This window comes from Pleurodeles waltl, chromosome 1_2, assembly GCF_031143425.1.
Source record: "Pleurodeles waltl isolate 20211129_DDA chromosome 1_2, aPleWal1.hap1.20221129, whole genome shotgun sequence".
Lineage (NCBI taxonomy): Eukaryota > Metazoa > Chordata > Amphibia > Caudata > Salamandridae > Pleurodeles > Pleurodeles waltl.
Window position 1 is genome coordinate 1191321601 of NC_090437.1, and position 14117 is coordinate 1191335717.

Sequence of the window (14117 nt, forward strand, 5' to 3'; positions counted from 1 at the left end):
CAAGCCACAGCAGATCTGAATAAAAGTTAACTTGTAAATACATATATTAAAGCCATTTTCACAACGCTCACTGTTCAAACAAGAGCTGGGATAAGATTTAAGAAAATGTAAATGAGAACCATCATAAGTATGCCGTGTTACTGTCCCAGCCAAACAATATAATCAAGATAAGTACCTTTATCATGTCTTTTTTACACTAGAAATGTAATTCCCTTCATTAACTGAACTCACAGTAATAAATGAACGGGTTTATGTGCCACAAGAACAATTTCTGATGTTAGTCCATGATACAATAGGCGACAAAGGATACCTGCAGGATTTATCTGGTTATGTGCAAATGAGTCTCACTGACCCCGGAAGAGTGAGACCCAAATGAAATATCACTATCCAACATCTAATCTTTAAGGGTGTACTAACCAAGGAGACCCCCTCCACTGAGTTAGTAAGTTTTTGTTGGACTCTGAAGGAAGTTAGAGCTTGAGCCATCATAGGATTCTCTACCTTGGGCAACATTTGTGCCAGCTCTTACCAAAGCCTATCATTTTACACCATTAGGTATGCAGTAAATCAATACACTGATCTGTCAGGGCTCATCCACCTTAGAAAATAGAGCATTCTTCAAGCCTCTACAGATAAAGACAATATCCAAGACCTATGTTAATTTGATTGGAGGTTAAATGGGTGGATGGCATGAGCTGGGAGGCAGTGCTAATACCCAAGATTCATCCAGGGTCTTGACTTGCACAATACAATATTCATAACAGGGTGTACAGATGTTGAGCTTCCGTAGGGCTAAGAATGATTTATGCCTGAGAGCCTCTAATCAATGGGACATGTTTTTATGGGGTTATGCTTCAAGGTACACTGTTATGCCTATGCCCCTACAAGCTAAAATGATGTTGTTACTAGTCTTGGTGAAACTACAGAGGAGGCCATCAAGTGTCAAGGTGAAGAAGGGGTTTATTAATTAGAATTAATTATACAGGACACCATGTGGAAAAATAAGCTCTGTCTCAGATCTTTTAACTGTCCATTCAGCTGGCATGACTTTCAACTCACAAATGTTCTTCTTCCTCACTGGAAAAGGCAACCTTTTCTAGGATGCTTAAGATATCTTCCAGTGTGTCACTGTGTCCTTTCTTGTGCCTTCCATATAGAAAATTATTACTTGGCAATACCGGATACATTTTACATCCTTGAACAAATTATGTAGCAATCTCTGGAAGTTAGAGGCTACAATGGCCAACTCAGAAGGAAGAACTGGAATGAGCCCTCTGAGGTTAGACAGGCTGTAATGCCTTTCCAGTCAGGATGTAGTGGTATCTGGTGGTATGCAGACTTTACATCTAGTTTACTATACTCTGTTGTTCCTTCTAAGGTGGCCAGCATCTTATTTATGTTGGGAAGTGGATAGCTATCCAACATTATATTCTTACTTACAGTGCATAGATTGATCATTGCAATTTCCCCATCTTTACTTGTTGATATTACCACTAGTGATAGCTACTCCGTGGTTTCTACTAGTTCAATAATATCATTACTTGTCAACCTTTGTAGCATCATTTTAACCTCTTGTCTTATAGATAATGCATAGGCCTCTTTCGATGGCATACTGGCACATATCCAGTTTTCATTTAAGTCTGGTGTTCATGACCCTTTAACTTCCCAGCTATCTTTTCAAATAAATGACTATACATATGCAACTCGTCTCCATATTGTCTTCAACAACCAACACCTGTTACCCATGTTTAAGTTTCAGAGTCATGCAGAATTCATATTGCTGTTACCATACCAGTACTGCTGGGCTTTTTCCTGCCCACAGATGTCAGGCATATAGGCCCTCATTATGACTTTGGCAGTCATTGAGCCAGACCACCAAAGCCACGGGTGCCAGAAGATCGCCAGTGCTGGTGGTCTTCCGCCCACCATATCTTCTGTGGACCTCCAGGTTGGGGATGCTCATCTCTGGCCCACCGGGTCCGCTCCTCCCCGGCGGTATGAGTGGGGATGTGGCAGGTTGGCAAAGGCCAACCTGCCACACTCATACTGCGGGGGGTTTCACTGCCAGTCTGTTGGCGGTGAAACCACCACCTTTGCCATGGAGGTCAGAAGACCACCAGCGTCATAATGACCCCCTTATATCTATCCTTAAATTCAATTATCTCTTTCCAAAACTCCACTAGATCAGTACTTACTGCATTGTATCCATCTAATTTCTTGATCGTTGACTTTAGACACTTGTCTGGCCGCAATTTCGTCCAGGGCATTATAGTATGCAGTGAGCATGAACCTACTTCAAATGTCACTCGCCTGTCATCTACTTTTACAGCATTACTCTTTTTTAGTATTTACATAGTATCATTTTCTTAAAATCTGTTTTATCTTTAACACGAAGAACTATGTTTTATTTTTCTGGCAGCAAATCTACTCTTTTGTTTGCTTTTATTGATGATCTACACATACATGTGAAGTGCCCCTTGCCATGACACTTATCCCACCTTTTATATTGCACTTGGGGAGGAGTTTATTCATTAGAATTAAGGGGGTCATTCTGACCCCGGCGGTCTAAGACCGCCGGGGCCAGGGTCGGCGGGAGCACCGCCGACAGGCCGGCGGTGCCCCGCAGGGCATTCTGACCGCGGCGGTTCGGCCGCGGTCAGAAGAGGCAAACCGGCGGTCTCCCGCCGGTTTACCGCTGCCCTTAGAATCCCCCATGGCGGCGCAGCTTGCTGCGCCGCCATGGGGGATTCTGACACCCCCTACCGCCATCCTGTTCCTGGCGGTTCGCCCGCCAGGAACAGGATGGCGGTAGGGGGTGCCGCGGGGCCCCTGGGGGCCCCTGCCGTGCCCATGCCAATGGCATGGGCACGGCAGGGGCCCCCGTAAGAGCGCCCTAAAAAGTATTTCAGTGTCTGCTAAGCAGACACTGAAATACGCGACGGGTGCAACTGCACCCGTCGCACCCCTGCAACTACGCCGGCTCAATTCTGAGCCGGCGTCCTCGTTGCAGGGGCATTTCCTCTGGGCCGGCGGGCGCTCTTTTGGAGAGCGCCCGCCGGCCCAGAGGAAAGTCTGAATGGCCGCCGCGGTCTTTTGACCGCAGTGCGGTCATTCAGCGGCGGTACCCTGGCGGACGGCCTCCGCCGTCCGCCAGGGTCAGAATGAGGCCCTAAGTCTGTTCAACCCACATGCATCTCTTTTCAGGAATGGTCTAGGATTGAACACTTGTGGGGAAAGATGAACGTTGCTGTAAACATAAAGAAGGTCACCACACTGGAAAACTCGCAGATTATGAACTTCTGGTACACCAAAAATAACTAGCTGCAGAAAGGGTGGGTTTGCCTCAAGAAGTGTGAAAAAGCTTGGGCCCATGGAATAACTATCATGCATCACAATGAACAGGTGATCTGTGCAGCTTTTATTGTTCACAGATGGAGTGCCCTCTGCGAACTGCACCTGAGGATTTGACTCTTTCTATTTGGTTCTTCTGCACCCCCAATAGTGACCTTAGATGCACAGATTATGATGAAGCTTGTAAAACGTTTTCATTGATGACTTTAATAAGGTGCACCTGGTGTAATAATTCGAAGCACCAGCTATGATATCTCTACTCTCTATAACAGGCTGAGTAGACCTCTGGATCCATTGTCAATGAGCAATTTCATCCTTAATGACACATTGACAAGTAGTGGAATCAACAATATTATACAATCACTATCAAATGGTCAGCATTTTCAAGACAACAGCCTGGATTTGCATTTTTTACAGAATGAAGTAGGCTATTAAATTATGGAATCATTCAGTTCCTTATTAAATTGAGTACTTACACATGAAGTGACTTTTAGAAAGATAAGCACTTCCTGTGTATTTTACATCCTTCTTCAGTTAACGTCACCTCTTGGTATCTTTAAGGTATAATTCCAGACCAATGCACCGCAGAACAGGGAGGTAGAAAGCCAGGTGATGTGACTGGTACCAGCGTGAGCTAAAATCTACTTCCATGACGAGGTTCCGTTTAACGCTACTTTGATTTAATTTTGCCTACTTAACCAGATTCAGAGATGAAATTAGAAATATAGGGCCAGATGTATCAACAAACCAATTTGTGATTCTCTAATAGCGATTTTTAAGAAATCGCTATTTCGGAATCGCAAAATGGTATGTATCATATTTGCGATTCGGTAATAGCGATTTCTTAAAAATCGCAAATGCTATCACCGAATCACAAATTGCGATACCTGCCCCATTTGCACCTATGGGGCTGTAGGCCCATATTTGTGATTTTTTTGCATTTCCCAAATTCCAGTTAGGAATTCGCAAATTTGTGAAATGTAAAAACCCAGGGTGCTGGTGGCCTAAGGGGCATGTGTGTGTTACATGCCAATTTTAAAAATGCATCCAGCATAAACAAATCCGACTTTATCGTTTTGCAGAAAAGCAAAATAAGTAGATCTTAAACAACTCATGGCTAACATCACAGCATTTTGTGACTTTCAGCTTGATCACCTTCACTCCACATAACAATCCCTACAATAAAACAAAGTGTTTTTTTTTCAAATTAAACTAAAATCATTTTCAAGGAAAGAGTTTGTTCTGCTGCTTGCACAATAAGGCCCATGTTGAGCATGGGTTTTCATTGCCCTTGCCCCACTCAAGTGGGCTCAAGGGCAACGCAAAACCTAGAATTATATTTACCAAGCCATGCAAGGCCTCCTGGCAGTACTAATGAGCAGGCTCCTCCTTTGGTCCCACCCATTCCTGTGTGGTCAGCAAGCCTTGCGGATGCCACAACAACCAGGGGTGGCTCCTCTGCTATGGCGGCAGAGCATCACCCCCGCTAGCAGCAGCAGCTGCAAACCTTTAAAAATAATAAAAATAATATGATAATAAACAATGTTTCATACTGATTTATTTTTAAAGGGGCGGGCTATGGGGGATGACAGGCTCAGCACTCCCCCTCAGTGCGCATGTATGTTTGGCCGGCCGTCTCAGCCCGGCCAAACACACATGCTCATAGGGCTCTCCCCAACCCGGCACTGTGTTGCTGGGTTGGAGACAGCAGGCAGAGGCTCCCAGTTTGCCTCGGAGCACCGAGCCAGGGTGCTCCAGCCAATCGTAACGCTGCTATGAGTAGCGCTAGGATTGGCTGCAGGGCAGGCTGGGAGCCTGTGCCTCCAGTGCAGCGGTGTAGTTGTCAAGTGGTTAAGGTAATTTTTTTTAAATGTATTTTTTACTTTTGTTTTGTTCCTCCCTTCCCTCGCCCCGCCACTTTGCGCCGTCACCAGCCGCGACTGACAACAACCTGTGAAACACTAGCAAACGGTGGATTCAAAGCAGAAAAGTGTGGGGCCAGTGACTTTTCTTCCAGCATCGAACTGAGCAATTCTATGCCTGTGGCTGAATTCACATTCGAGGCAGTGAGACCCAAGGATTACCAATGTAGATGGCCGGTGACACAGCCTTCAGAGACTCATAATATGAATTTGACAGTGAAAGCAGAGCACCACGCTACACTTTGGCACTAGATATTGAGGCATCTCCTTTACTGTTCAGGCTGTCAGTCACTGGAGGGGAGGTGCCCAACGAAGCAGCTGACAATGCATAGTTGCAACAATGCACCACAAAGACGCAGCAGCACCTACAAGGACAGACTACCTCACCATTACAACAAAAAGCCACAGAACAAATACACACAAAAATATTTGTGACAGCATAGCACCTCCAGGAACATAATTTCATAAAGTGGAGGTAAATTGGTGTTTGCAACAAAAATCTATGAAGATATAAATATATTTCCTTACTGTCATCCATATGCCCCCATCCAGCAATCTCACAGCTGTGCCCAGGTGGAAAATGAACTCCCTCTTCTGGTAAACAGATCGTCTGAACAAACTGTGTCTTCTTTGCGCAGCCTTTGTTGTTCTTTTTTAGTTTAATCAATGCTACAGTATTGTGTAAAGAAAAAGGACAATATTGTTTTGTGTGACAGTGTGTTTGAAAGGAAAAGATTTTAACTCGTTACAGTAAAATAATATCACTTATCGTTGAAAAATTATTATTGCACTCACCAATATCATTTTCGGTCTGACTAAATATAGAGAAGTGGTCATATAGGACATATCTGTCTATTTCAAAGGTCTGTGTTACATCCGTTGATTTGTTGAAGAAATGTTGTCCTAGAACCACTCTGACTGTCGATTTCTTTGGACTGCAAAGCAAAAAACAGATAAAAAAAAACACAGGCAATAAAAACTAGAATTGCATGATTAACTTTTCTCTATGGCTGTTATTTTTCAAAGCGTAAAACATTTGTTTTTGAGGAGATAACTAAGAACTGACCTAAATAGCTACAGATTTTTTACATCTTCATATAGCATTTTAATAGAAAAGGAGAACATGACACATAATGCAGCATCATCAAGAAAATCGAAGGAGACATGAGGACAAGAGGACCTAACCCCCACCACCCTCCAGGTTTACATATATTTGACATCCAAGAGAAGTCCAACGATGCACCAAGGTGCTCACCTGACCCTGCCGTCCCACTCCTCCCTTAGCAAGTACCCTGTTCACAAAATTAGGGAGTCAACCGTAGTCATTCAAAACAGTAGAAGACATTCCCCCCCAAGACAGCGTTACACTACAGTGAAGATTGGTCTAATGGGGGGGGGGGGGCAGGTCAGGGTGGGTCGTAATCAGAGGCTGAGGAAGAGAAGACTCATAAGTCAGAAGCTCTCAGTGTCTTAGATTGGTGAGATGTATTCCCCCTGTTCTGTTTTGTCGGCGGATGTGCGTGACAAAGGGATGCCATATTGCTTCAAATTTGGCCACTCTGTCCCTTAGAATAGCAGTAGGTTTTTCCATTGCATATAGATTCCATATCTTTCTCCAACCACAGGTTTAATGTGGGCCCTTGAGGTTGTTTCCACATTTGCGCTATACAAATAATCTTGCAGCTAAAAGTCGAAGGGAAAGAAATCGCACCCGTGCAGTCGACAAGGGAAGGGCTCTCCTCGCACCCAGGTTACCTAGGAGGACAAGCAGTAGATCACGGGGCAGTGTAACGTTAGTTATACTGAGTATGGTAAGAAGGACCTCGTCCCAGAATGTTTGCACTCTTGGGCACATCCACCAGGTGCGTAGGAATGTACCCCTTTCAGCAAGAATCCGATCTCCCAAACATTCTCTGTAGCCGTACTGGTGTTAAATACCAGCATGTGAGGCATTTGTAGGAGTTTTCTTTATAACAGACGCAAATTGAGGACTCACATGCCCTTTGCCAAATCATTCCCCAGGTATCCTCAATGATGTCAATCTCTAATTCCCTTTCCCATTGCTTCATGTATGCGTGTTTCGTTGGTGGGGTAAGGCTGAGTATATAGCAGTATAACCATGAGATGCCTTTGCGTCTGACATTTGAAAGATACAATGATTCTAATGGTGATTACTCTCTTTCCATGGCCAGACGAGCGGTGGTTCATCCACCTCAGTGTAAGGCTTGTCCTACTTTATATGTGTCTCTTTGAGTCAGGGCAAATTTCTCCGGCAAGGACTCATTCGAGCGCAAATCGGCATTATCATAGAAATCCCTCAGTTTGGGGGCTCAGCCACGATCCTAGCAGAAAGAATCTCGGTGGAGCACTCCCGTTGGGAAACCACAGTTAGGCGCAAGGGGAGTGAGTGGTAAGGGATAAGAGGGAATGGCTACATATTTTTATACGTCCTTTCTCCCAAGCATCCTACTTCAGTTTGTGGTGGAGACGCTCTACATGGCAGCGCTGTAAGAGTAAATGTAGCCAATTTATATCCATAAAATTATCTACATATCCTCAATTATGAGAAGGTATGTCTTAGGAATACTTTGTGGAGAAGATGGGATGTATTGACTATGTGCAAATATTTGGCAAAGGAACACTCTTAAAAAGACTTCCCACCAGTGGAGCTGGAACAATTTTCAGAGTGAGGGTGGTTCCATCAATGTTACATCCCTGAAGGCAAAGGGATTGTGAACAATCCAAGTGTCACACAAAGAATAAGTGTGGCACTCCAGCCATACCTATTCAGCAGGAGGGTGGTAAGGGTGTGGTATGTAGCCGTTGGCACATTTTGGGCCAAACTGTTGCAAATATATTACCAAAGCATGGTGTGGGAAGGCACTGTCATTTACAGATGATTGCAGATTTCCTATTGAAATGTTCACTACATTTGCATAGACATACAGTTTTACTGATAAAACTATATAGGACATGTAAGAAATTGGGTTGTTGATTGAGTGGGGTGCAAGCCCTGGTCCTTGTCATGGTGAGGCACAAGCCAACCCTAACTTAACCTCCACTCTACCCTCTGGTAGCTTAGGACACAGCAGTCAGGCTTAGCTTAGAGGGAATGTGTAAAGTATTTGTGCAACACTTCAAACAGTAATAAAGTGAAAAACACCGCACAAAAGGGACCTCAACTTAGATAAGCAGAACTTTTTTAATAAATAAAACAAGACCAAAATGACAGAAGTCCATTCAGTAGAATCAGAGATAAGCAATTTAAAAAATATTAATGACAATAGTGTCAAAAAGCACAATGTGCCAACTGTGGATATCTGGTTATGCTATACCATAACAAAGTCACAAGTTCAGGCCAATTGCAATGGACAGTGGACCGGCCACAGGGACCCAGTTAGGCTCACTGAACAGACTAGCTTAAATCCTGATTTTTGGAGCGTTGCGAGGATTTAAGTCGAAGATGCGTCGCACAGCCGAGGCGATGTGTTGGTTCCAAGATGTGGTGAAGCTGCGATGCGAGGGCCTGCATCATCATTGAGGATCCCATTGGTGGAACTTACAGTGCGAAGTCCAGCGTTGAGGTTGCAGCGCGTACTCGGCACGTACTGATGCATTGGTTCTGGGGACCTGCTGCGATGCAGAGTCCAGCATTGTCATTGAGGCTGCCATTGATGATAGATGTGAGGGCCTGCACCAAGAGAGCGCTACGCAGTGGTGTTTCCAATGGGGCTGGGAAGGTGATGGGTCTAATCAACACAGCAGCGGGGATGTGTTGGTTTTGCTCGGGATTGTGCCATACAGCGGAGGAGATTCATCAGTTCCGCTAGATCCACAGAGGTTTGCAGAGCACCTTAAGCCCATTTTCAAGGGTCCAGGATTGGGGTAGCACCACTTGGCAGGGAAGACTTTCAGAGCCAATGCAGGCACAAAGTGCCTGTTATGTCCCTAGGCTTCAGATCAGGAGGCCAGCCTACAAGACCTTGAAGTCAGTCTGGGTTCTGAGCTCAAGAGATGCAAGTCCATTCTTTCTCACCCAGTCAAGAGGGCAGCAGACAGCAGGTCAGCAAAGTAGGGCAACAGTTCCTTCAGATTAGCAGTCCGGCAGAGTGGCAGTTCTTTCAGCAGCACATCAGTCCTTCTTCCTGGCAGGATATCCATAGGTCCAGAAGTGGAGTGGAGTGGTGGTGTCTGAGGTCCAGTGTACATACCCAGTTGCAGCTTTGAAGTGGAAAGAAACTTCTAGAGGCAGGCCTTTGAAGTGGACAGATGTTCTGCCTTCCTAACCCTGGCTCCCAACTACAGGGAGTATGTGTGGAGACAGGACACAGACAATTTAAGTGTAAGTAGGGCTTGGCCCAGTTCCTCTCTCCCATCTTGCCAGTGCGGGCCCTTCAAGGCACACCTAAGCTCCATATTGTGTGTGGCTGTCTAGGAAGAATACTCAAAGCCCAACTGTCAACTACACCCAGTCATGTGACCCAAAGACAGGCTGCAGGCACCAAATGACTAAGGTAGGAAAATGCTAGCTTTCTAAAAACACAACTAGAACATGTAAAACTTAACAATGCATGTCCTCATTTTAAAATACATTGCACCCTGTCCTCTGGGCTGTCCAGGGCCTAGGGGTGACGTATCTGTATTAGAAAAGAAAGTTTGTGCCTGGCAAAAGGTTTATTTCGGCAGTTCAAAATGACAGTTTAAAACTGCATACACACACAGGCTACGATGGCAGATGTGAGACATGTTTAAAGTGCTACTTATGTGGGTGGCACAATCATTGTTGCAGACCCACTAGCAGCATTTAATTTAGAGGCCCTGGGCACAGATAGTGCTACTTTACTAAGGACTTACAAGTAAATTAAAGATGCCAATCGGGTATAAACCAATTCTACCATGTTTTAAGGAGAGAATACAAGCACTATAGCATGGGTAAATTGTGCAGAGTTCTAAAGCCAGCAAAAACAAAGTCAGCAAACAGGAGGATTGAAGGCAAATAGCAAGGGGGTAAACCACACCAAGGATGCAGGTCTAACAGGGCACAAACAATAATGTGTAGAAATGTTGTTTCTGCAAATATTCATCATTTGTGCATCTCCAAGTAAAGTGTCTTGATTTATTTTGTTCCTATTAAAATCTTGATTTCCATCACACTTTAGAATTACAATAAATGTTTCATTTGTGTTGTCCTAGTAGCTGATATATTTTGAAATATTTGTTCAGTTGATTTACAGGTGTAACAAATGTTGTGTGTTAAAAAAAAACTGACATTCTGTAGCATTTCCTCTCACACTTCTCATACCGGCATGATTATCAGATATCATGGTTAACAATACCACTCCGGGCACCTCTACTTCCAATGCCTATGCTAATCGTCCGTGGACATGGGGCCATATCTCATAAACTGGGCACCGAAAGTGCTAACTTAAGACTGGTGTCACAGTTTTGGGCTGACTGTTGTCTTAAATAGTTGAAAAGTTAGACCAGCACGGTTTTATCATGATTGACCATGGTAAATGGTTGTTTGTCACTGGAACGTTAAAGAAATTAGTTGCTTTCGGGTGGGAATGCAGTCAATTTGGTGGTATCTTTAACCTAATCACAGAGCACAACGGAACAAATCAGTAGTATAATACAAAGCAAATTAACTACATAACAAACATATTTTAACATAACAAAACAAAGCAATCAAAAGAGAACACAAAGTAGCAACTATAGTACAACACAAATATTAATATTAGATTAAACGATGGGGATGCGCACAGCGATGCATTTATATACACAAATGAAGTTGCATCCCCACTATTAGATTCCCACCTCATGAACTCTCCATCAACCCCTGCACTTAGGTATGTGGTCAGGCAAACTCTCAGACCTAGGCCTGAGGTTAATGACTGACAGGTCACAGGTGGGGTAACACTTCCTAACACTTAGCAGGCAGCCAACGCACAAATAGGAAAACATGTCAGACCCCACAGATAGGCAGCAACACCACAATAGTCCCCGGAGACTGGCCCCAATAAAGCACTCATGGACAGAGGAACGTGTCCATTCTCAAACACACCATAAAGTGAGATGTCACATGCAGTTAAGAACCCATAGCCAATGAGGACATAGCACACGCAGCGACCACGTGCCCCTCAGGACGGATATCTGGACACATACTCGCTGGCCCACATTGTTTCATTGCTAGGTCGAGGCCCACCTGCACTCACTATCTGGAATTGTAGTTATGACTCCATGACAACTGTTCACAGTTTTTACCAAAAAAAAAAGAAAAGAAGTATTATATGACTTTATGGCATTCAGAGAAATGTATAAAAACCAGCTTCAATCCGATATACAATGAAAGACAGTCCTTAGAACCAGGTTCTGCAACTACTCTCCCGGCCGTAATGTTTAAATAAACAAACCGTTCCTGTTATTCCAGACGCCTCTTGTTTTTTGTTTTTTAAGGTAAATTCTCATTCGAGCAACACAACATTTACACAATACTGAAGTACAGCACCAACACACAACAACACAAGAAACAACAAAAGGCATCACTACCACTGAAAAATGCAACACAACAAATATGCACAACTAGTCTTTTCTCATAGTACCACTTTCACAAATCTCCTTTCACACTACTGTGATAAAAGGTGTTAGCACCAAGCACTGCCTTACCTAGCGCCAAAGACATGTAATACGCTAGTCAGATATGTTTTATAACCTGACCATTGTCTTCTAGTGTAGTCAGCTGCATGGAAGAGCAGTATGTTGCAGTCTTTAATATGTATATTTAGTGATGATTGCTAGAGCAAAATATTCACTATCTAACGAGGAAACATAGGTACGCAACTTGAGGTCTTTATGCAACACAAGATTGTCTTGTTGACATGCTCTCCAATCAAAGCTAAACTGGTGGGTAATTAACGAAGTCAACGAATGGCCTGATTAAACGTCAGTAAACCTAATTATTCTTAGTCCTACTCTCACTTACTAGATGAACTCCAAGCCTGAGACAGGTAATTTCCAGTTTAAATGCTGGTAATTGGGGGGCGTGGCCAAGTACAGAATGGAGTAGGCGGCAGATCGCTGGAGCTCCGGGACCCTTGGCCGTCTTGTAACCTCCACAGACCATCCTATAAGGAGGAAACACTCCGGTGGCCCTTTCCTGGTCCCCGAGTCATCCAGGAGCCCAACCAACGGTTGCACCAACCATTGCAACCCCCCCAATCAGCCCTTAGCAGCCCAGAGCGCATCTACCCAAGATGGCGGCCATCCATGCGGGTGGAGGTCGCTGACGAGAGCCGGGCGTGGCGCTGCCGGATCGTGGCAGCCGGAGCAGTGAGCGGAGCCTTGGGCCTCGTCGGTGGAGAGGAGAGGGGTCGGCAGAGCCCCAGAGAGATGGTGGCGCGGGCGCTGGGGACAGCACTGACAGCCCGCGACGCCTGGAGAGTTGGGTAGTTGCCTGGGCCCTGCCGCCGAGGAAGTGAGGTGGTGGCGGGGCCTTGAGAAAACGAAAAAGCAAGTGCTGGTGATACCGCTGGGTGATCACGGCCGCCGGGACCTTGCCGGTGAGGAGGTGGGGTGAGGGTGGGGCCCCGGGCTGCAGAGGGGGTCTATCGCTGCTGGGGGAACCGTGTTGGATGATCCCGAGGTTGGTACCCTGCGCGCCTCCAGTGCTACGCACCGGGTGGGGAGATGCATGGGCACGGACGGGGACGAGGACGAGGACACCCTGGGCGGCCCAAACAGTTGGTGGAGGCGAACAAGAGCCATGTAGTGACCACGGATGAATGCACCATACCGGCCTAATGCCAGTGTCAGATGACAGGCGCAACACCAGCACAGCGAAGGAAGCAAGGAAATGAAGTCAGCTCCATGCTTTACAGCTGAGGAGACGCAAGTCAATGTAGTTGGCACCAGCACCTTATGGAAGGGGACAAGAGATCTGGTGCAGAGGAGAAATAGCCAGCGCACACCTGTAGAGCCGCAGGGAGGAACATCCCCCCACAATCACACAGGAGTAGAAGTGAAGTCTACTCAGAGAAGACACGGATAACAAATCAAGTCTACAACCTGGGTAACACAAAGCTCTGGGAGGCCCAGTGCAGCAACCGTTCAAGCTGGGAAGACAGGCCTCTTCGGGCAGCACAGATCACCACAGTGCAACTCCAGAGCACGAGCCAGGACCAAGAGATCTACCCAGGTGAGACAGGTGCATCCGAGGCAAGGAGTACTACCATTGAGAAACAGAAAGTAAATAGCTCCCCGTGGCAAGAGGAGGGCTGAGGTAACAGCGTGGAAAAAACAGAGATCCTGTCAAATCACGGCGTGCTGAGCCACCCCTGGGGGTCCCAACGGGGGTCATAACGAGGCCCCGGAGACCAGAGACACAGGCGATTTCGGAGCTCCTTGGTGGTGAACCCCACAGCGCGCGATTGGGACGCATTGAGACAGCCGCTGCCTTGACACTCCTAGCTCAAGAAACCCAGTAGACACCCGCTCTACAGACCAGACACAAGGCAGCAGTAAGGAACCACACAATGGCCTCCTGGGGGGCCAGGTCTGCCACACAAACAAACATTTTTTAGTTTTTTAAATAAAACAAAAATGCGAGTAGACACAGGGAGCACCCAGGGGAGGAACCTACTCTCCAGCACAATACCAAATAAGGAAAGCCCTCAAAAAGAGAGACTGCAAAAAGGGGGGCTCCTTGCAGCGCAGGCCACCTAAGGATGCGGTGCACCTAATCACACTGCCCACAGTAGAGATGACGCCTACCACGCCAACACTACAAGAAATACTCCAGGCCATTGCAGCTTCACAAACAGCACTGGAAGTCAAGATAGACACGTT

The 14117-nt window shown here is 45.7% G+C and overlaps 1 protein-coding gene and 1 long non-coding RNA gene across 4 annotated transcripts in view; one reads left to right on the forward strand and one right to left on the reverse strand.

The window, feature by feature from the left end:
* HGFAC (HGF activator) overlaps nt 1-14117 on the reverse strand; it is a 600748-nt gene that overhangs the window by 131335 nt on the left and 455296 nt on the right. Inside the window, exons 11-12 of the mRNA XM_069203474.1 lie at nt 6069-6208; nt 5802-5942 (exon numbers count right to left, since the gene is read on the reverse strand). Of these exons, the coding sequence (XP_069059575.1) occupies nt 5802-5942; nt 6069-6208 (281 nt within the window). The remainder of the gene's footprint in view (nt 1-5801; nt 5943-6068; nt 6209-14117) is intronic.
* LOC138249525 (uncharacterized) overlaps nt 1-14117 on the forward strand; it is a 456612-nt gene that overhangs the window by 22912 nt on the left and 419583 nt on the right. The gene's annotated exons all lie outside the window — the stretch shown is intronic.